Raw genomic sequence first — 21,902 nt, forward strand, 5'->3', positions numbered from 1 at the left:
TGCAAACCTTGAATCATGATATAAATGCTAATTATTATAATTATTTATCACAATTGCTCCCATCTATATAGTCACCATTCTTTGTCTTCATCATCTCTAACCAAGACCACTGCAAAACCTTCTTTATTATCATTTCTGTCTCAGGTCTCTCCCCATTCCAATCCATCTACTTCACAGCTGTCAAAGTGATCTTTCTAAAGGTAGGTTTGACTATATTATATTCCTACTTATGCTCACTTAACAACTCCACTCTAGGATCAAATATTATTTCATATTTGTTTTAAATATTCATTTTTAATTTTTATTTTTGATTAAGCTTTATGACTTAGATAATACAGTAGTTTGTGTGTGTGTGTGTATCTATATAGTTTATAAATATTGTAAATGTTACATACTGTAACAGAATAAATGTGTAACATACACATATTGTGATTACACAATTTGAATTGTTTTAGTGAGGAGTATGTGATCAAAAAAATTTATAGAGATAACCATCCTAAGGAGCTGCCTTAGATGTTTCTTTCTCTCCCCAGTTTAAAAATATATTTGGGGTCATCTTCTCTTTCCTCTTTAACCATTCAGCACAATAAAAGTAAGAAAGTGGAGATGGAAAAAAGTCTAATTATAGAGATCTTACTCCAAAATAGTCACATATACTGTAAATCCTATCCTTTTTAATCCTCCTTGTACTGTACTGTTGCAAATTTCCATTTTTTTATTGGTTATTCTATGGGTTTTCTTGGAATTCCTTAATGTTTGTTCTAAATCATTAAAGATGAAATCACTGCTACTTGGCCATTTGTATAAATCCTTTCAGAAGTTTAGAACCTATCTCATTCCCTAATTGCATTATTATGCCAGAAAATGAAGTAGAATTCTTATCACTTTTTTTAAATACTCTTTGCTATTTTTGATTCTACTTAACATTCTGTAACATGATCTAAGAAGGAAAGAGTCTAAGAAATTTTGTCATTGTTGTTAATTTGTTTTACTTGTGTCCAACTCTTCCTTACCCCATTTGGGAATTTTTTGGGAAGAGATACTGGAGTGGTTTGCCATTTCTTTCTCTTGCTCATTTAACATATGAATTACTGAGTGACTTCCTCAGAGTCACACAAATATAGGAAGTATCTGCATTTAGATTTGAACTCAGGGAGATCACTGCACCACCTAGCTGCCCAAAAGACCCTAAATCAAAACACCAAATTTCAAAGGAGAGCCATAAGTTTTTAACAGATTTTCTAACAAAGTTAAATGCACACAGATAGGCTGGAAGTAAAAGAAAGAAAAGACAATAATATCTAGATTAATGTGACAAAATGAGGTACTTACTGTGGTTTTTTCTATTTGTTCCAGCAATACATCAATAAGTACATCTCCCACGGGTGTCCAACCATTCAATACAGTCTCAGCTTCTTTCAGGTCAGCATCCAGATCATCCATGGCTCCTTGTAGGTCCCTTAGTTTCTCAAGTGCTTTGTCAACTTGCTTTTGCCAACTGCTAGTGATTGCATTAAGATTCTCCCACTTCTCTTTCACTTCAGAGGACTGTTTGCGCATGGCTTTGGCAATTTTCTGGGCTTTCTCTTCAGGAGTCAATTCTAAAACAAGATTAGTTATGCATTAAAATGAGGGGGATATTGCTAATAGCTGGACTAACTCATCCCAAAATGTATCTCTGGGAACCAGAACCTCATGAGACACAGAGATTATCTAGTTTAAAATGAATCTCAAAAAACCAAAATCTCTATGGAACATATCCCACATGCATAATCTACTTTTGTTTCACATCAAAACAAAAAACTTACAACCTCTTGAGGGAATCTAATTCATCTTCGGACGCCTATAATATTAACAAAAGTATTCTTTACATCAAGTGGAACTTTGCCTTTATACCCCCTTTTTTTAATAGGCTTCCTATAGTCAACAAGAATAAGTCTAATCTTTTTTTTTTTTTTTCATGTGAGCACAAGGGAAGTAAATTAAATGACATCTGAGAGGTAGCTGTTGAATGAAACCTTCAATCCACTTCCTTGGAAGTGAAAGAGCAAAAAAAGAATTTCCTTGATATTTCTTCTCTGAATTTTGGGCTAAACTAAGAAGTATCATTCTTAGTTTGAGAAGATTACAATATGACTTAGATCATTAAGTTTTAAACCGTTTATCATGAACTCAGAGATTTAATATATTGAACAAAAATATTTAGATACTTGAAATGCAATCAATAGCTAATTTCAGGTTATTTTCTCATGTTTTTGTTAATCTGTAAAATAAGGATAATAGCAGTCACCTCATAGGGAAATTGTGAGGATCAAATGAGATACAATATGTAAAGCACTTTGAAAATCTTAATGTATTATATATTTGCTACTATTACTATAACTATTATTTAAATATATTATGGAACCTATGGAAATATTTCAAAATTCAATAGCTCAAATCTGTCCTATTAACTATGTATTCTTTTAAATATCAGAGGAGAACCCAAGAGAGTACCTCTTTTAAAGCAAATTTAAACTACTAATACCATCAATCTTAGTATAACTAAAGAAAAAAGTAAAATTTAATCTTCTCAAAATGGCAGTAAAGCATGAGGGAAATGCTCAAAAACCAATTAAAACAAAATAAAACTGACTTTCTTTAGACAATTTAACAGAGAATTTCATCATAGTTACTGTGTCCCAAGTCATTTCAGATCTGTTTCTCAGCTACATAAATTTTAAAAGTTAAATGACATTTCTGGCATCTACAAGTCCATGAACTATTTTCTGTGATCCATCATAAAATATCATTCTTTCCATTATAATATAGGAAACATCTAAGCAGAAAGTAACCAAAGTACCAATAAACAACAAGTCACACAGGGATACCTCTTTCTACCACAGGATTTCAGACAGAATCCATTTTTCTCATTGTGAGCAGCTAGAGTTGGACTAATTAAGAATCAGCACAACTAAAGGCTGCTGAAGTATAAAGGAGTCAAAATCCAAAAGGATAGAATGAAAAAAAAAAAAAAAAGACTATGACCAAAAGATATTAATTCAAATCTCCAAAGCACTATTTATTACATGAGTACCTTTGAGAAAATTACTGAATTCTGGGGTTCAGTTTGCTTACTTATAAAAGTCCTTCTAACTCTAAAACTATTATTTTATGTATATAATCAAATGAGAATACAAAAAAATCCCACAACATAGACCTTATCCTAATCACTGATAATGACATACAAGTGAATAAAATATTATCAATTTACATTTTATTTTTAATTTTTTGCCTTGAACATAAATATGCTAAAAGACAATTTTCCTAAGTAAACAATCTTTCAATTTGTGCAAATTGATCTTCCTATAGTTATTTTAATTTTTCATCAAAATAGAACTTTTGGGAAAAAAAACCTATTAAGCTGCCATATGGGTCATTTTGGGTTACTACTTTATCTTCATCATAAATAATTGCTTAATATAGTTGCCAGTCTCTTCCACAATGGGATTCATGGTGCTTTAAAAGCAATTTAATACCCTTAGTCTCTATCCAAAGTCAGATCCTTACAATTTTTTTTTAAGGAAAAACAAAACAACTTTTGTTTCATTCTGTATATTTCAGAAAATTATAGATATAAACATAGGCACATTTGGCATATTTATTATTTAAGGCATGGCTAAGTTGCAAAAATGTACAAGAAAACATTAGACACCAAGTTAAAAATTACAAATTCATGAAGTATGTGTTTTGAAAAGGAATCCCCCTCTTTATTTCTTTCACAGAAGTAATATTAATTGTTTACATTTATATTGGGCTTCATAATTACAAAATGTCCAACACACACAATTTCATTTTACTATCTGAGCAATATTCAAATACAGATTATCCAAATGTTAGTATTCCTATTTACATATGAGAATAGAAAGATTAAGTGAAGAGTTAGTTCACACAATGAGTAGTAAATGGTACAACTGAAATTCTAACTCGGGTCTTATCATTCCAAAGTCATAGAGTTTTCAATTATGCAACACTTAATTTCTGTTTAAGGCAATACAATGTGGCTATAATAATAATTGACAATAATATAAAGCATTTTACATGAATCATCTCGTTCAAGTGTTAGAATAATCTAGTAAGATAGGTATCATTGGTATCAGTGTTTTCATTTTCTAGAAAAGGGAACTAAGAGGGTTTGAACATCTTGCTCATAGTCATAGAACTACTGAGGGTCAGAAGCAGGCCTTGAATCCAGATCTTATCCTCAAATCCAACAGTCTCATTTCCATTCCATTCCACTCGGCCTAAGTCTTTACCACAGTCCCTAAAAAGCTACTAAATAACTGATTAAAAAACATCATAATGGAGATGGAAGAGTGTGTGTGTGTGTGTGTGTAAAATAAATATGCTAGAGAAATTCCAAGCAATGGAAAGAGTCAAATTCAAGGTAGAGAGAATCAAGTATATAGAAGAAAATAAAATCCAATTCTTTCCAGATCTCAATCTTTGAGTATATTTAAAGTTCATGCTGCTAAAATGCAAATCTTATTATTTTTCTTATATTTATCAGATGAAAATCATTCTAGATAAGCTATAAAACTGTTTTTAATAGATCCCTGAGAGATAACTTTTACAGCTCTGACAACTGTGTATGTTTCTAATTCATCTGATTCTTTAAGAGATATTTTACATACTAATGATTTTTTTTGAAATAGTGTAAAACTTCTGTGCTCAATTATGATGATCTTTCTCAGATTAAAAACTCCTTTCACAAATCAGTCATTAAGTAATCTGGCACTGAAACACGTAGCTTCTTTGTAATGTGACAAAGCATTCTATGCTGGCCATTACTCTTTTTGTTTTTGCTTAATAGGATTTTTTTGGTTCAAAAGGTTCTTTTTGTACAGTTTATTGCATTATCTCCACTCCAGCAGCTATTCAGAATGGGGGAAGGGAAACTACATTCAATTAAACCATCTGTTTACAAAAAGGAAAACTAATAATGGATTTGGAGAAAGTGACAGACAGATGGAACTAAAATTGCCATTATAGCCTCATCAATATAAGAAACTTTAGTCAGGAACACAAAAAGTTAGATTAAATGGTTTTTTAATACTTATTAGAATTTATAATTAGAAATAATATTAAATCACTTACAAAGACTATTCAATAAGATTGTAGAATGAAGGTTAGAAAGACCTTGAGAGATCACATAGTCCAATTCTATCACTTTACAAATAGGCAATAAAAATAAAGGGAAAATTAAAAACATGAAAGAAATAAAGGTAAAAGATAAAGAACTCCAAGTTTGAAATTTAGGGGAAAAGAGTTATTAGTTTTCCAAATGATATAACTCAAATTAAATTTTCTTTTTCTTTTTTTTTAGTGCAATCATAAGGATTTTTTAAGTATTTACAATACAGAAAACATGGTTAAAGACAACGGCGAGAGATACAAAGCTTTTGAAAAACTTAGCTGCCCTGTCTTTATAGAACTAATAGTATAGAATGGTGCTGAAATGCCAGTACAGATAAAGACGTACAATGTAAAAAAAAACAGCAGCAAGGGCAGCAGCAACAATACCAACAATAATTGTTCCTGTTGTCATTGAGTCAAACTAAATTTTCTGTAAACATATTCTTAGATTACTTCTAAGTCCTTTGAACAAGGGTGAGAATCCTTTAATCCATGACTCTCAGATGGATTTCTCTTTAGTTCCTCCTACTCAGAGATCAAGTTCCTTCCCTACTGAGATCCTCTGGCTAATCAGTTCAGAAAATAATGATCTTCCCAGGTCTGAGTCTAAAGAGCAGTAGCTGAAGAGCTAATTGACATTTCATGAATGATAGCAGTGAAGTTTAGGATGAACAGTAAATTATGATCAATGCTAGCAAAAATCAGCTTTAGGGGTCACAAAGGCATTAATCATGTTCTCAGTGAATATAGTATTTTCCCCCTTTAACTTATCACCTCTTTCAAACTTCGCAATTTCTATCATGGTAGCCACCATCTTTCCAATTACTCAAATTTCTCAAGCATAGTCATTATTGATTTTTTGCTCTCTCCCTGCCTCATGCACAAACTATTGTTGTTGTATTACATTATGCAAAGATTTATTAAAACACACTTTCTCTAATTTGCCAATTAAATCTTTAGAAAATTTGTCCTACCTCTTATACTCTCTCTATTACAATCCTAGTTCAAGTCTGTATTACCTTTCAAGTGAAGTACTACAAAAACTTCCCAACTGAGCTCAATGTTCTTGGTATCTTTCCTTTCTAATACACGTTCCAAGATGACAAAATAACCTTCATAAAGCATGTCATTTTCCTACTCAAAATTATTCAGTAGCACTCCATGGTCTCAAAGAACTCTCCTTTTGGAATTTAAAGTTCTACAAACTGATTCCAGTTTAATTTTCTAGACTTATTTCACATTACTCTCATGTACTCAACTCTATAGTCTCTAAAATTACCATGAAAACTGTTCTCTAAGCTTAGTGTTCTATATCCTACCTCCATACATTTGGAAAGACTGTCTAATATTTCTGCCTTCTCAGCTTAGAGAACACTTCCTCAGAGAAGCTTTTCCTCATCCGTTTAGCTGCTAGTGTTTTCTTCATCCAAAAATTATCTTGCATGTTTTATTCATATGAAAGCTGTTTCCTCTGAACTGAATTTAAGTTTCTTAAGAACAATGGCTATCTTTTTCCCATTTTGTTTTTTGTATTTACAGTGCCTAACATAATGCCTTAAAATTAAGGCATTAAATACATAAAAAAAAAATATTTTGTTGAATCAATTCATTTTGTCTAAGCTCTTATTTTTTAGATGAGAAAACTAAAACCCATGAAGGTTAAATAGTTTTCTCAATTACCACAGAGCTAGTTAGCACCAGATTTTGGACTAAAATCTGCATCTCTTGACTCTCAGTTCAGTTCCATTGCATTTCCTTTCAGAAGATAAAATTGTCACTCTTCAATATTTCTATTTTTTCTGCCAAAACTGAATGTATCATTATGAATTAATAACTAACATTTATGTAGTTACTTAAGGCTTGCAAATTGCTTTGTATATATTGTACATTTAAGTCTAACAACACCCTTGAGACAGGTATTATCAAATTTGGTTTCTAAAAAGTTTAGTAGTTTGCCCATTATAATAGCTACTATAAGAACAGTTGGATATGAATCCAGATCATTGCTTTTCTAGCACTATGTCCACTGTGAAGTTTGCTATTGAAAAAAAAGACATTTTTAATACCTATTTATTGTTGAGAAAACATATAGGATTAAATATAATATTCCTCTCTTTTGGTTCAGAGGAAGAGGAGGAAGTGACTTATGTCGTTAACCCGAGGTTTAAATTCTCTTTAAAGGTTAATATCGTACAAGCCACATATTTAATTTTAAGTTCAAGTTCCTCAGACAAGAGTAATACAAATTCAAATGTGAATAGGTATCAGAAGAATTTACCCAAAATAATCTAGAATTTATTTTATGGTTGTCTTGTGTTTAATAAACACATATTCATGCTTTCCCTCCAATAGAAAACATAGCACAGACACTCGATAAATGGTTTTTGAGAGAGTGAAGTGTCTTATCTCTATATTTTTAAATTCAGAAAAGCTACTTTCCCTTTTAGAAATGAGACTTCTAGACATAGGTTGAAAAAACCTCAAGAGAAAAGCTATCTGCCCAATATGATTCCTACTGCCTCACTGATTGTGTTAAAAAATCAAATCAAATCAAAACTTTCTACCCCTAAAACCAATTGTTGACCAAGATAAGATCCTTCAAATGAAGGATATAGTTTGACAACTAAAAATATAATACTTAAGTCTTTTAAAATTTATACATAAGGAGGTTATTAGGATTACAGAGAGCATAATACAAGTGTTGGAAATTCATAAATATAGTTAAGGATATAATAATTTGTGACTTATGGAGAGAAGGGGATCTAAGAAATGATGAGAAAGAGTAGAGACTGAAGAACTAAGAACTATTTTAAGAAAAAATTCCCTCCAAGGGGCGACAACACGACAATATATAGGACAGGAAGATTAAAAGGGAAGAGGATATAGGAAGTACCAAATGTCGACAGTACAAATAAGAAAAAAGACATAGAAAATCCAATCTATAAAAAGATGGTAAAGATTTGTTACTCAGAAAAGTTTTGTTTTGTTTTTACAAAAAAGTCAAAAAAGTGGATCAAAGTCAAAAGTTTTGCTGTTCCAGAAAATAAAAGGGAGTTAAAGAGGCACTATTCTTTCTTTGGCCTGGAGAGTGGAAACTAGGTAGCTAGCTATTTGCAAATTTTAAACTTTAAAGGTCAAGATCAAAGACAAGAATTGGGGGATTAAAAAAAGAAAATGACAAGAGAGAGAATCTGGAACTACTTAAACTTTAATATTGTCAAGTTTAGTGTCTAATGATGTTTCTACCTTGTCAATAAATTCTAGTGGCTCTCTACTATCTCTAGGATTAAATACAATGTAAACTCTTATACTTCACATTTAAAGATCTTCAACAACCTCCCTTAAATCTAGCTTTCCAGATTTTTTACCCATTATTGTCTTTCTTGTCCTCTACTTTAGTTCTATGGATACAGCTTGGAGAAACAGATAGCATGAATGTCATTCAATAGTTCTAGGTATTGAAATGTTTGGGGAACTTCTCTTACCGTTGCTAGGGCACCCTTTTGATCATCTGATCATCAAATTTGTTTCTTTCTTCTTAGCCCAAATCTCTGAATCTTAGGGAAAATGTGTTTACTCAAATAGGAACATTCATTTGACCTCTACCCAAAGTAGATTATTCTTACACATTGGTCAGTTTTATGATTTATATTGTGTGAGATAACTAAAGGAGGACTTGAAGTGAAAAGAAGAATTTAAAACTCCACCTAAAGAGCACTTAAAAATAAGCGTAAAATTCTTAGAGTTCAGGCTTTGTGCAGAAGGAAAATAAAATTATTTAGGAGTTCATGGCTTCCCATTAAGGGAGCACATTATTCTTTTATTCTTTATGCCTGAATCAGGAAGTAGCATACCAGATGTTGACTACAATAAGAAACATACATGTAAATTACTGCCATCTTTTTTTATGAGACAAATGTGATTTATGGAGCTGGAGTTGTTATACTAATTAGAAGACACAACAGATGGTGAACAATTAATTTAAAGTGATAGGTCCATTAAACTAACCTTTGCTATCAAGTAATTGCTCATCAAAGCTGCTGATCTACTTATTTAAACAGACCTATACTGTAAGACTTATAAAAATAACCAAAAAATGTTTTGGAAAGTTTCACTCAATTAATTGGCTCTCTGAAAACTTATTTTAGTTTTTATGCAAGTTGTAAATAAGATTATTACATTATGTCAACAAGGGATTTTTTTTTTTTAATTTCAAGAAGGACATATTGTTGGTCTGTAAGTAGAACTCATGGGAAAGAAAAGAGATTTTTACTTTACTGTACTTTTCATTCACTGTAATTTTCCTTTCACAAGAGCAATTCATTGCAAAGCAGTTCAAAGCAAAACACCTTGTGGTTTGAAAGCAGATGATTATTTTCTAAATTCCATATGATAACTAAAATCTCAAAAAGCCTTCATTTCAGAATGTAACTTAAAAAGGTCATCAATTGTCATGATGGTATATAAACTTATCACACATTGAAATTTGTACTTTCAATACAGAAAAGATCATCAAAAAGCAAGGTATCTATTTTGTTGCTACTCCTTACCTTTCAAAGAAATGAAGAACAATAAATAAAAGAGCAAATGAAAATAGGTCCAACTGTACTCTGTGACAAGAAGTGTTTGAGAGCTATTCACAAAAGCACTAAAGAAAAAGAATCACATCTATTAAAATTCTTGAAATATTAGGGTATCTAGTACTGAGAAATATGTTCCAATGCTGAATTATGTAAAACATCATCATAATGATTATGCCTGCTGAGCTATATATTTTTTTTACTTTTTCATTCAATTGTTCATTTACTAGACAAGCATTCATTAAGCGCCTAAGATTAGGTGTGGCAAAAAGATGAATAAAACAGGGACTGTGTCTGCAAGTTTATAATCTAATCCCAGAAAATCATACATCGATAGAACAGAATGTGGCATATGTATGAAAGCAAAAATAAAATAATTTCCACGTAGAAAGATTAGGTAAGACTTCATGAAGAAGCTGAAATTTAATATGGACTTTGGGGGAATAGGTAAGGGTTTCAATAGTTGGAAATGAGGGATGGAGAGTGATAAGGCAATTCAGGCAAAGAAAATATTATGAACAAAATTACAGAGACAAGAAAATATGACACATATTTAGAGCAAGTTGGTGATTCCAATGAGTGACTTGCATAATGGTGATGCCACATTTTAGACAACTGGAAAGTTTAGTTCAATTTTTGATGTATTGAGTTTATGGGCATAATGAGACACTTAAGTAGACCTATACTACATCTATTATGCTGGCTTCATCACACACTTAACACCCTCTATATATAAGTGTACCCTCATGGGCCTTCTTTTTCCTTTACATACTTTTTTGATGACCTCATAAGCTATAAAGACTTGACTACCATTTTTATGCAACTAACTTTCAGACCTACATATCTAGTCCAATGTCTTATAGTTATCTTGAACTCTCTTAATCAGACCAGTTTCCTGTTGCTTGACAAATATCAAAATCATCATCATCCCATTTACATATCCTTCAAAATGGCAAGCCACGTGACATGTGTTACCTCATTTGATACACAAAACAACAAACAATTTCATCATCCCTATTTTAAATATGAAGAAACTGAGACAGAGAAAAAGTGTATACCTAGGGCCACATGAGTATCTGAGGACGGCCACAAATTCAGGTCTTCCTAACCCTAATTCTAACATTCTATCTATTTGTACCACACCTTAATAATGTTCTTATCTGGAAGATCCTTTCTTCTCATCTCTTTATAGAAATCTTGTCCATTCCTCAAGGCTCAAATAAGATCTCTTCTCTTTCTATTTAATCATGTATTTTTTTATTTAAATTATTTTTTTACGAATGATTAATATCAGATTAAAAACCAGTTTCAAAAAATATATAAAAGGAAATATTTTAGGAACTCAATTACTATATTTTATTTTACTAATTTTATTCATTTCCAATATATTTTTTGGGAGAAAGCATTTTTTAAAAATTACAACTCACCTATTTTAGATTGCAGGTTATGTCTTGGTTCTTCAGGGGCCTCAATTGGTTGGTCAGCAAGGAAGACTCGAGCTTGGTCTACGGCATTCAATATAGAATATTCTTTCTCTTTCAATTCACGTCTCAATGCCTTTGCAAAGTAAAACAAGAATCTTGTTAGAACTTAATGTTGTGTACAGAAGAAAATGAAGCATACTCTTCATTTCTACCACCTCTGCTCATACCTGCTGAGAGAATGACTAATAGACAAAATTTAATTCAGTTTATAAGTGAAAATGTAAATTTTACAAATTAGAGAAATGACAGAAAAATTAACTTGGGTTAAAAAAAAGATTCCTATAGGATGTAAATGTGAAAACATAAAAAAAATGATATGTTTAAAATATTCACCTAATAGAAATGATTGTATTGTACATGAATTTAAAAAAAAATGTACTTTTAGATTCTTCATTTCTAACTGTGAGATTGTAAAAATATAATAGCATATTTCAATACACATTTTTAGGGTTATGCAGAATGACAAAAAAAAAAAAAATTACATCCAATGGAACAGAAGAAAGCAATTTCACAAATGGTAATGAAATCTCCAGAAGTATTTTATATATATACATTAAGTAAAAGGAAAAAAAAGAAAAAATTAAGAGGTAGAAACAAATTAAACTATACAAAAACTAAAGAGAATATGTTTAAAGAGAGAGAGAGACTCCAATTATTTTAAAATATATTCCATCTCACATTGAGGCAAATGCAATTTTTCTCTTGCCAGGCTTTTTTAATGCAAATTTATGACTTTCAACACAGTCTTTAACACTTTTGTTCTTTAAAGTAGGGTTAAACTTTAACACCCCTCCATTTCTTCTCCTCCCACTTCTATAAAAATGGTTCCCAATTAAGACCCTAAACTATCACAGGCCAAACTAGCTACTAAGCCCACATCTTTATCTGCATATAATTTTAAAAGCTCTATCTAATGACCATAGCAAGAAATCTGAATAAAAATGTTTTCATCAATTAAGTGGAAAACGTTTTTAAGGTTTTTCTGCCTGCTTCAAAAGTTTCATACACTTCTAGTAATGCATAAAATATTTCTTTGTGAAAGAAAAAGGCTGAAAAAGATCCTAAAGGATCACTTGTAAATTTTTAACCACCTTCTTTTTAAAGTTGAATTTTTTCTTTTACTATATTGTCTTTCCTCATATACTATTGCAATATATTTTTTATTTGAGAGACATTTTAGATTCTTTGCATAGCAAATGAAAATCTATAGTAGATTCTTTCTGAAATTTAAATGTTTTAGACAACAGCATTTAATGTCTTTATATCTTACTCATGATCACTTTGAGACTTAATTCCTACAAGCAGATTCTTTAAGTCCCTTATTCTCTTGGCTTTTTGATCATTTGACTGTTTAGCTGGTGGGGCCCTAAAAAAAAAAAAAAAAAAACCAACCAGCAAAATATTAAGAATTCCATTTTTTGGCATATTTTATTATCTCTGGAAAGAAATTTAATGAAAGATGAGAGAAAAAGACATTGGTTAAAAAATAAAGTTTGACATCTTTGAAAAACTTAGAAATTTGGAGTACCCAATGAACAACCACTATGATTCTAGAAGATTCATGATGCAACATGATACCCACTTCTAGAGAGGTATTCGGGGGTATTTTGGGAGATGGGAGACAGGGATATGGCCTGTTGAGGAATTTGTAGTGTTTGATCATATATGCTTGTTAACAGAGGGTTTTTTTGGTTTCTCTTTTTAAAACAGGGTGGAATGAGGAGCAAAAGGGAGCAATGATAAGATGCAGAGAAGATGGGTTTCATTGATGAAAAAATTATTTGAAAAATATAACTGTCTAGATTAATGGAACCTTTAAAAATATTTATTTCACTGAATATTTCCCAATTACACATAAAATGTTTTTCACATTTTAAAAAAATTTGAGCACCAAATCTCTCTCCTTTTTATTACTCTCTCATCCCTTGAGCAAGCAAGCAATATGATACTGCTTATACATGTGAAATAGAATTAATATATCTTTTTTGAATCATGTTTTCCTTACCCCAAATAACAACAAGATTTGATTGTCAGTCAATAAAAACTGGTGAAAGTATTAAGTAGTAGAAATAAAAAGACTGACAAAAGACAGTCCCTTTTCTCAAAGAGACAGCACAGAGCCAAGCATATGGTAGGTATTAACAAATGTTTATGGATCAATTGAAGAGCTTACAACCTAATGTTTAGTGCAACAAAACAAATAGCAAAACTCCTAAATAAGTATCCTAGTAGTTAAAAAAAAAAAAAAAAAAAAGAAAAATGAACTATTATTTAACCATGATGGAGAAAAAGGAACATTACTATTTGTCTAAGAAATATAGTTTAAAATCCAGTCTTAAGTACGGGAAAATTTTTGTATTCTATATTTCAAGGATCAGATAGTTATTATGGACATATAACTGTGTATATAATCCTGATCAAGTAAAATATAGTAGTTTTAGAAAGTTCAAAGACTAAACTTTTATATAATAATATTATTTGAGCCAAGTAAAATCAAGTAGTTCCAGGGAAATGAGTAGAAATCTTTAATGTCAATATAGCAAGAATATACAGCTTACCCAATGAATTCTAAGAAGCAAGAGAAATGCCTCCAATTGTAAAATTAAATGATATTATGAAATCAATATGGATCTTTTCTCATTCTAACAGCTATATGAATGCAATTGTTGCCCTATTGTTATTTATTGTAGGAGTCAGTTCACTACATGACTGCCTTAAGAAAGTATGAGAAAGATAAAAATGGCAAATTCAAATAGAGCATCATTTATGAAATATTTAGATTAGATGTGTCTCCTTGGCCTTCAATTCAGAAGGAATACAATGAATGAAATGTAAAAAGGTTTTCTTCTGATGACTGACAAATGTTACTAAAGTAATTCAAGGGTTATAAGTTATGTCTAATGAAAAGATCACTGCTTAAAAGGTCAGACCACTGTGAACAAGGAGAGGATCACAGCTTCTTCTAAAACAGAACAAGGGATGAATTACCTAATTCTGATTATGGTACATTCCTATATAATGCTGATATACAAGGCACAAACCAAATATTACTTCTACCCATCAAAAGTACAAACTTAGTTATTTTACAGCAACACTTTATTTTTCCCAATGGGAAGCACTATGTTAACTGGAAGAGAAATAAAGTTTAAGGGTCCTCAGGAAACTGACAGTCTCATGAAATATTGGTGTTGATCTGAGGAAAGATAGTTTCCACATTCTTAACTCTTTTCATTAGAATGTGAGCAAACATTATCATTATTGCATCAAACCCTTCAATATCCTCTGGTAGTCTACCTCTATGATATCTCCAATCACTGAGAAGAAATGAGCCAAGAAACTGACACAAGAAAAAAGAGGTGGACAGAGAAAATACATTGGCCCAGATTATGATATACAGTTGGTTGGGTAGCTAACGGAATTAGCCCAGGAGTAGCATATCAATCTTAAATAGGCATTGCAGATGGACCCAAACCTGAATAGGAAGAAATAGCATGTGGAAGCTTCAGTAATTTCAATGATGGCAAACTGTATGTTGGATTCAAAAATCCATCTTTTCTTTTATTCTCCCTTCTCCCCTCCCAAGAAATCAATGTTATACTTTGGTCTCAGAAATTTATTAGCTTTGTAATTTTTTTTGGAGTATGTGTATATTTATATGTTTTATTTTTCCCAATTAACAAGAAAAACAAAATGCAGATTTTGAGTTCTGAATTTTATCCTTCTCTCGCTCTTCTTTCCTCCTTCCCTGAGATAGTAAACAATCTGATATGTTATATAGGTGTAATCATAGGAAATATTTCCATATTAGGGAGAGGAGGAAAGAAAAAGGGGTGGGGAGAGAGAAAGATATCAGATCAAGAAAGAAGAAAAAGAAAAACTGAGAAAAAACAATTGTTTCTTTCTGGCTACTTGTAATATTTTTTCCTTGGTCCATTTAAGTTCTCAAATTTAGCCACACTATTCCATGGGGTTTTAATTTTGGGGGTTTCTTTCAAGAGCTGTTTGGTAAATTCTTTTAATGGTCATTTTACCTTCTGTTTCTATGATATCTGGACAGTTCTCTTTAATGATTTCCTGAAAAATAGTGTCTAGGCTCTTTTTTTCATCATGTATTTCAAGGAGTTCAATAATCCTTAGATTGTCTTTCCTAGATCTATTTTCCAGGTTGGTTGTTTTCCCAATTTGGTATTATACACTTTTTCTATTTTTTCATTTTTTTTGGTTTTGCTTGACTGATTCTTGTCTCATTGAGTCATTAATTACCATTTGTTGAGTTCTGAATTTTAGTGAATTATTTTCTTCATTTGATTTTTTTAACTTCTTTTTGTATTTGTCCAATTGAATTTTTAAATGAGTTGTTTTGTTTTATGGATTTTTTTTCCATTTACAAATTCTGTTTTTTTAAGGAGTTATTTTTTTTTTCTGTTTCACAAATTCTGTTTTTCTGGGAGTTGCTTTCTTTTTTCATTTTATCAAATCTATTTTTTTAATGAGTTATATGCCTTTTCCATTTCACTAGGTCTACTTTGTAGCGAATTTTCTTCAGATAGTTTCTGTGTTACCTTTTCCAAACCCTCTTGCAAATTTTTCATTTCCTTTCCCCATTTTTCTTCTAGCTCTCTTTTAAGAAAGATCTTTTTTAATTTCTTCTAAGAGAAACTTGTGCGATGTGGAACAGGCTATCTTGCCTTTTGGGGCTTCATCTGGAAACAATCTGCTCTTCTCTTTCACCATAAAAGTTGTCTATCATTAGAGTCCTCTTTACTTTTTTGCTCTTTTGTTTTTTAAAGTTAAGGTCTGCCTTTAGGTTGGGGAGGTTTTTTAAACAGCTACAACTGTACTTGTCAGTATTGATTCACTCCTGGTGCTGGGTGGGCATGGCCAGGTCCCATGAGATTCACTATCGATCTTTTGTGTTTGTGTTGGATGTTTTATAACATCTCGGCTGATCTACTTGCTTACAACCAGGGCAGAGTGGCCAACACTGCTGTAGATTCCTGTAGGTTCCTCCCTGTAGATTCTCTGCCACATTGAGTTTGCACCGCCCTGAGACTCTGAGCTATCTGTGCTGGTGTTTGTGGTCAGCTGTTTGTGTTAGGCTGCCTCCCTCCCGTTTCCAATTGAAACAGACCTTTTCTGGCGATCTTCGAAATTATATTCTGCTGATAATTTGCTGAGCTCCCAATATTTGTGGTTTCTGCTGGTCCAGAGCTAATTCAGAAGCTGGGTTTCATAATTAGTATAAGAGTTGTATAGAAGGTCAGAGAGAAACATGTGTCATCTCTGCCATCTTGGTTCTGCTCCCAGAAGTCCTTCTCCTTTTCTTAAAAATATCTTTGGGGTACAGATCTATTGGTGATATTACCGGGTCAAATGATAGGCACAAAAGAAAAACCTTTTTTTTTTTTTTTCAACAATAACATAATTCTGATGATGCTATATAGATGAGACTCAAAGAACATGTATTGAAGTATCAATAGAGCAATGAGAAAGGTAAATGGAGAGAAATAGGTCCCAACATCTTCCCAATGAGATCTTGTTTATAAAAAACATATCCTTGAGTTTAAGAAGAATAGGAAAAAGGAATATGTGGTCATATATAAGAATAATGTATTTTAAAAATGTACAGGCTAAGTTTTTTTACTGGTGACACAATGAAATAATAGGATCGCAGAAAGATCATAAGTTAAGGATTTAGTGAAAGAATTATAACACACATATTCTACCTATGAATGATTAAAGGAGCTATCCTGAACTAAAAACAGAAGTTTCCAAAGATTAATGTTTTCACTAGGGAGAAATTTTTTTAAACTGAGATTTGTAATTTCTTGTAATGTTTACATGTAATAACATTTTTTTCTCCATCTCTATTTGTCTTTCTCTAAATCCTCACTCACTGCTTATCTCTTTTTTGAGCCTGTGCATGTTCATATGCATAGAAACACATACATACACACACACACACACTCTATATATGTCCAGTGCTGCAGTGTCCAAATTAATCTGACTTTGAAGAAGCTACTTAATTCTTAAAATTCATGCAACACCGTCTCTTGTACTTCTAAGACTCTCAGTTTCCTCATCTATAAAACGAGAGGAAATTTAGATGAGATGATTTCTAAATTTTCTTTCAGCTCTGGGTGTGTGTATTAAAGTTATATGACTTCATTGGTGTGGGTGCCCCCTTTCCAGAAATAGAATACAGCTCCTCTAGGACTCCTCAAAAAAAAAAAAAAAAAAATCATTACCATGAGGCCAATGAAAGTATCTCAACTCAGGAAACCTGATCCTCAGACCTCAAACCTTCAGTCAAGTAGGACCTACCAGTTGGAGCTTACACAACCTTAACTAACAAGAATCCAAAGTTCTTCCATCCTCAAGCTCTACTAGAATGTGTCCAAATTTGGGATGACTTATATATCCTTCAGAGCCTAAGAAATCTCTTTTCTTTTCTCTCCCTCCCTCTCTTCCTCCTTCCTTCCTTCTTTTTTGACATGACACAGGATGAAAAATAATGAAAGAAATGAAAAGCAACAATGGAGATAACAGACAAGATCTAACTATATAGATGTTACTAATTGGGGCTTATCCTTCAAAAGTTATGTTTTGTCAGAGCTCATTTTCTTTTGGCACATAAGATAAAGGTATAAGACTAAACTCTTAAAAATTAAAAGCTAAGGACAGGACCTTTATAGCTTAATGGTCTGTTTAGGGATAATTCATGCCAAATATTTTAACAACAATAGGTAATACATATATAGCATTTAAAATTATAATTTCAATCACTTAAATGTTGACAATCCCTAAAGGGTCCCCTGAATTTGTCTTTTTGAGTTGCCAGTGAAGTGGAAAAGCACCCCAAAATGGGACCGTGAGAAACAATCTTGAATCTTTGTAGATACAAGTTTATTACTAGTTCTAACTCCCTGCTGCAGATGGTATTTTTAGCAAACCAGATGTACCTGGGACCTTGACATCTGATAAGCTTAAAGAAATACTGCTGTTACTGTCTGGGAATGAACCTCTTAGAGTGATAACTTTTTTGCCTTCTGTTTAGAATAGAAATTCCTTTATTATGAGAAATGTATCAAGAAACATTTTTGATGTCTCTCTCTTCTTTTCTATAAATATATTGCCCTGAGGCCACTCATTGCTGACCCCTCCCATCAGCGTTGGGGTTCAGTCGCTAGCTAGCAATAAACACTCTTAAAACTTCATTATTTTGGCTGCCCTGTTTTTCTCTCACTTGGGTATATCATTTGGAAACCCCAGTGAGATAGCCTTTGGCTCTGTTTCTACAGCCAGTCCCTTTCCCTGGCAGGCAAAGGGGATTACCGGCTCTAGAGGATGGCCAACTAGGGACATTATTCGGTCTCAGACCTCGGTAATCCGCCTTTGCAGACCGGCGAGGAGACATAAATTTGACTCAATTGGCTCTGAGCATTCTGGGAACTGGTTTATTTCTGGGTGAGCCCTCAAGGATTGTAGGTGCTTATGCTGGACGCAGCAATAGTAACACCTACCAGCCTCCACAGGACACTGTCGGAGTGCCCTGGCTGGTTGTCTCTGAAACTGTTTTGTCTGTGTCCAGGATTGTGTGTTAACTGTCTTTTTGTTTGTGTATGTGTATTTTGGTGTCTATTGAAATGGGAAATTCTAAATCAAAAGCTTGCCAAGAGGAAGGGCCCCTGAAATATTTTTTGAAGAATTTTAAAGAATTTCAGAAAAATGCTAATGATTATGGTTATAAGGTTAACAAAAGGGGTCTAATTGAGTATTGTCAGTCTGAATGGCCTAGTCTGGGAATTGGCTGGCCACCGGAAGGAACCTTTAATCCACAATTAATTGACAAAGTAAAACAGAAAGTTTTTAGTGAGCCTGGAAGGGCGGATCAGGTTCCATATATCCTTGTTTGGTCAGATGGGGTGCCCCTGACAACTTTGGTTGCTAGTACTGTCTCACAGGTTCACGCAAGGGACCTTGTGACCCCCTGAGCCTGCGGCCTTCCCTGCGCCTGTGACCTCTCCTGCGCCTGCGCTCCCCCCTCATACTCGTTCTAACCCCAGTACTGGTACCCCAGGGACTTCAAAAGTGGAAGAGGCAGCTTGCACCCTTGAGGGTACAGAAAAATCGCCATCTGTACCCCATTCTGCCTCTCTTTCGCCTGGGTACTTCATCATATTTTACAGAAACACTAGATCCAGAGAATGCAGTCCCTAATGTGTCAAGGACTAAACAGCACCCATCCCCAGCAGACATAATTTGTTTTTTGAACCCCAAACTGGATTTCCTCTATATTTTTGGGAGTCAAAACAGGCTGCATATGCAGTTGGGAACTTTGTAGATAAAAGATTATCTTAACTTCATAGTCTAGCAAGTTCCCAAGTTCCATTCAGGAGAGGTTTGTCCTTTTCCCACCTTTACTGCACCTTTTCCCCTCCCATGCTACACTCCTTTAGGTAGAGATTTCTAGAATCTTACCCCTTTCATTCTCTTGCTATTTTTAAAAAAAGTAAATGTCTATATGGGTTCTTTGGGTTCTAGATGAATGTTCCTTTTTGTTTGGGGGAGGGGGCAATTAAACTAGTCAATTAATATCTCTCTCTCTCTCGCGTCTGTCGGGAAGTAAGATCAGAGGACAAGAATAAGAAGTAAAGCAAGAAGATGAGGCAGACATGGACAAAGTCTGAAAAGTAGGACTATATCTCTAGTATTCAGGATAGAAGCAGAAAATATTTCAGAACCCAGGATACTAGAGATGCAGTTTCATTTTTCTCTTTCTCCGACTCAGATTCTCATAATATAAGGCTTCCACATTTTATCTGCGCTATTTTGAATGTACAGCACATTAGACAAATACATTTAAATATTAATATGAATATATATTCAAAAGTTAGATGCTGCTAAAGTGCTCCTTTGTTATAGATTTCTCTAATACATGAGTTCTCAAAAACCATGTTCCCCATGATATGTACAATAATGCAAAGTGATATCTAGGGTATTATTTTACCAAACTTCAGCACCGTAATTATGAGAAGCTATGCTAAAAAACATAAGCAATAACTTTATTCGAGAAATTAATAAAGGTGTTGATAGAACAATAAAAAAGAAGTCTAAGGAATAAACCACTGGCATTTACATATTGCTTTAAGGCTTCCAAACTCTTTTTAAAATATGGTCTCAATCAATCCTCACCATACCATACACAAAGAAGATATGAAGGTTATTATTGTTGAGGACCTCAACATATTATTATTATAATTTTATAAATTAGGAAGTGATGCCTTTCACCTGAAAGGCATCAAACTTACTCTCCTAAGAACAACTGTCAGCAATGGGTCCATTTGTAAGGTAAATCTTGGCTCAAAATAAAAGGATAAACTGTTATTGCCTAAAAGTGAACATTAATTGTTCTGTTAAGTGGTGGTCATAGCCTTCACTGAAGGGTAGAGGTTATATAACCCTATGACAGGATGTTATAGAAAAGATTTCTGTTAAGATTTGGGTTGGACTAGATTGACTTCTGAGTTTCTTTTACTTTCCACTTTTGATTGTATAATGACCTCTGAGTTTCTTTCTACCTCTAAGATTCAATGATTCTATTTGACAGTGACTTTAATCAAAAGCAAAAGACTACTTCCAAGTATAAAATTATAGAAACCTTTTGTATGTATAATATTTGAGTAAATAAGATTAGCAGTTTGGCTTAAATACTTTCTGCACCAATGTATATGATAAATTTCTATAGTCACCAAGGATAGGTGGCACAGTAGATAAAGAACTGAACCTAGAGTCATTTTAGCTCAAGTTTGACCTCAAACACTAGTTTTATTAACTCCAGGCAAGTTGCAACCTATGTCTTAGTTATTCTATTCCAAAAATGAGGATGATGACAATAATAGCACCAATCTCCCAAGGTTGTTACAAGGTTTAAATGAGATAATATTTGTAAATTATTTTTCAAGCATTAAAGTGCTATAGAAATATTAGCTATAGCACTTATTAAATCTAAGAGCCTGTTTTCAGTTCTCACTCTCCCTGTCTTCTCTGTATCATCTGGTACTGCCTCCTACTGAATATTATTCTCTTCTTTATCTTTACAGGTATAACATCCTCTGGTTCTTTTCCTTTTTTTCCCCCTGAGTAATTAATGACCAATTTATTAATCATACCTAGCAAATAATAAATAAAATGAAGTCAGTGACCCTCTTGAAAGCCAAAGATGAACTTTGGAGGACACAGAGTATTTAAATATTCTTGGAATAGTAGGTGTTCCTGACAGGCAGAAATAAATTATAATTGTCTAACAATTTCTTTCTTTCTTTCTTTCTTTTATAATACTTCCCAGTTACATGTAAACTGACCTTTTTTTGTCTATATATGTACATTCATTTTTTACATATTTCTACATGAATCCTGTTAGGGCAGAAACATCAAAACAAAGGGGAAAAAACAAGGGAAAAAAAAACAGAAGAAAAGAAGTAAACATAATATGTATTAATTTACATTAGTCTCAAAAGTTCTCTGAATGTACATGGTGTTTTCCATCCAAAGTTTATTAGGATTGCCTTGGATCACTGACCTGCTGAGAAGAATCAAGTCTATCATAATTGATCACTGCATAATCTTGCTATTGCTACGTATAATGTTTTCCTAGTTCTGC

General features: G+C 32.7%; 1 protein-coding gene across 12 annotated transcripts in view; it reads right to left on the reverse strand.

Annotated features, from left to right (window-relative positions):
- The window catches only part of UTRN (utrophin), a 639,104-nt gene that overhangs the window by 138,336 nt on the left and 478,866 nt on the right, over nucleotides 1-21,902 (reverse strand). For all 12 annotated transcript variants that reach the window (XM_012549387.3, XM_023503254.2, XM_023503253.2 and 9 more), the window contains 2 exons: nucleotides 11,183-11,312; nucleotides 1,333-1,601 (listed from right to left, as the gene is read on the reverse strand). In XM_012549387.3, the coding sequence (XP_012404841.1) occupies nucleotides 1,333-1,601; nucleotides 11,183-11,312 (399 nt within the window). The remainder of the gene's footprint in view (nucleotides 1-1,332; nucleotides 1,602-11,182; nucleotides 11,313-21,902) is intronic.

Source organism: Sarcophilus harrisii, chromosome 4, assembly GCF_902635505.1.
Source record: "Sarcophilus harrisii chromosome 4, mSarHar1.11, whole genome shotgun sequence".
NCBI lineage: Eukaryota > Metazoa > Chordata > Mammalia > Dasyuromorphia > Dasyuridae > Sarcophilus > Sarcophilus harrisii.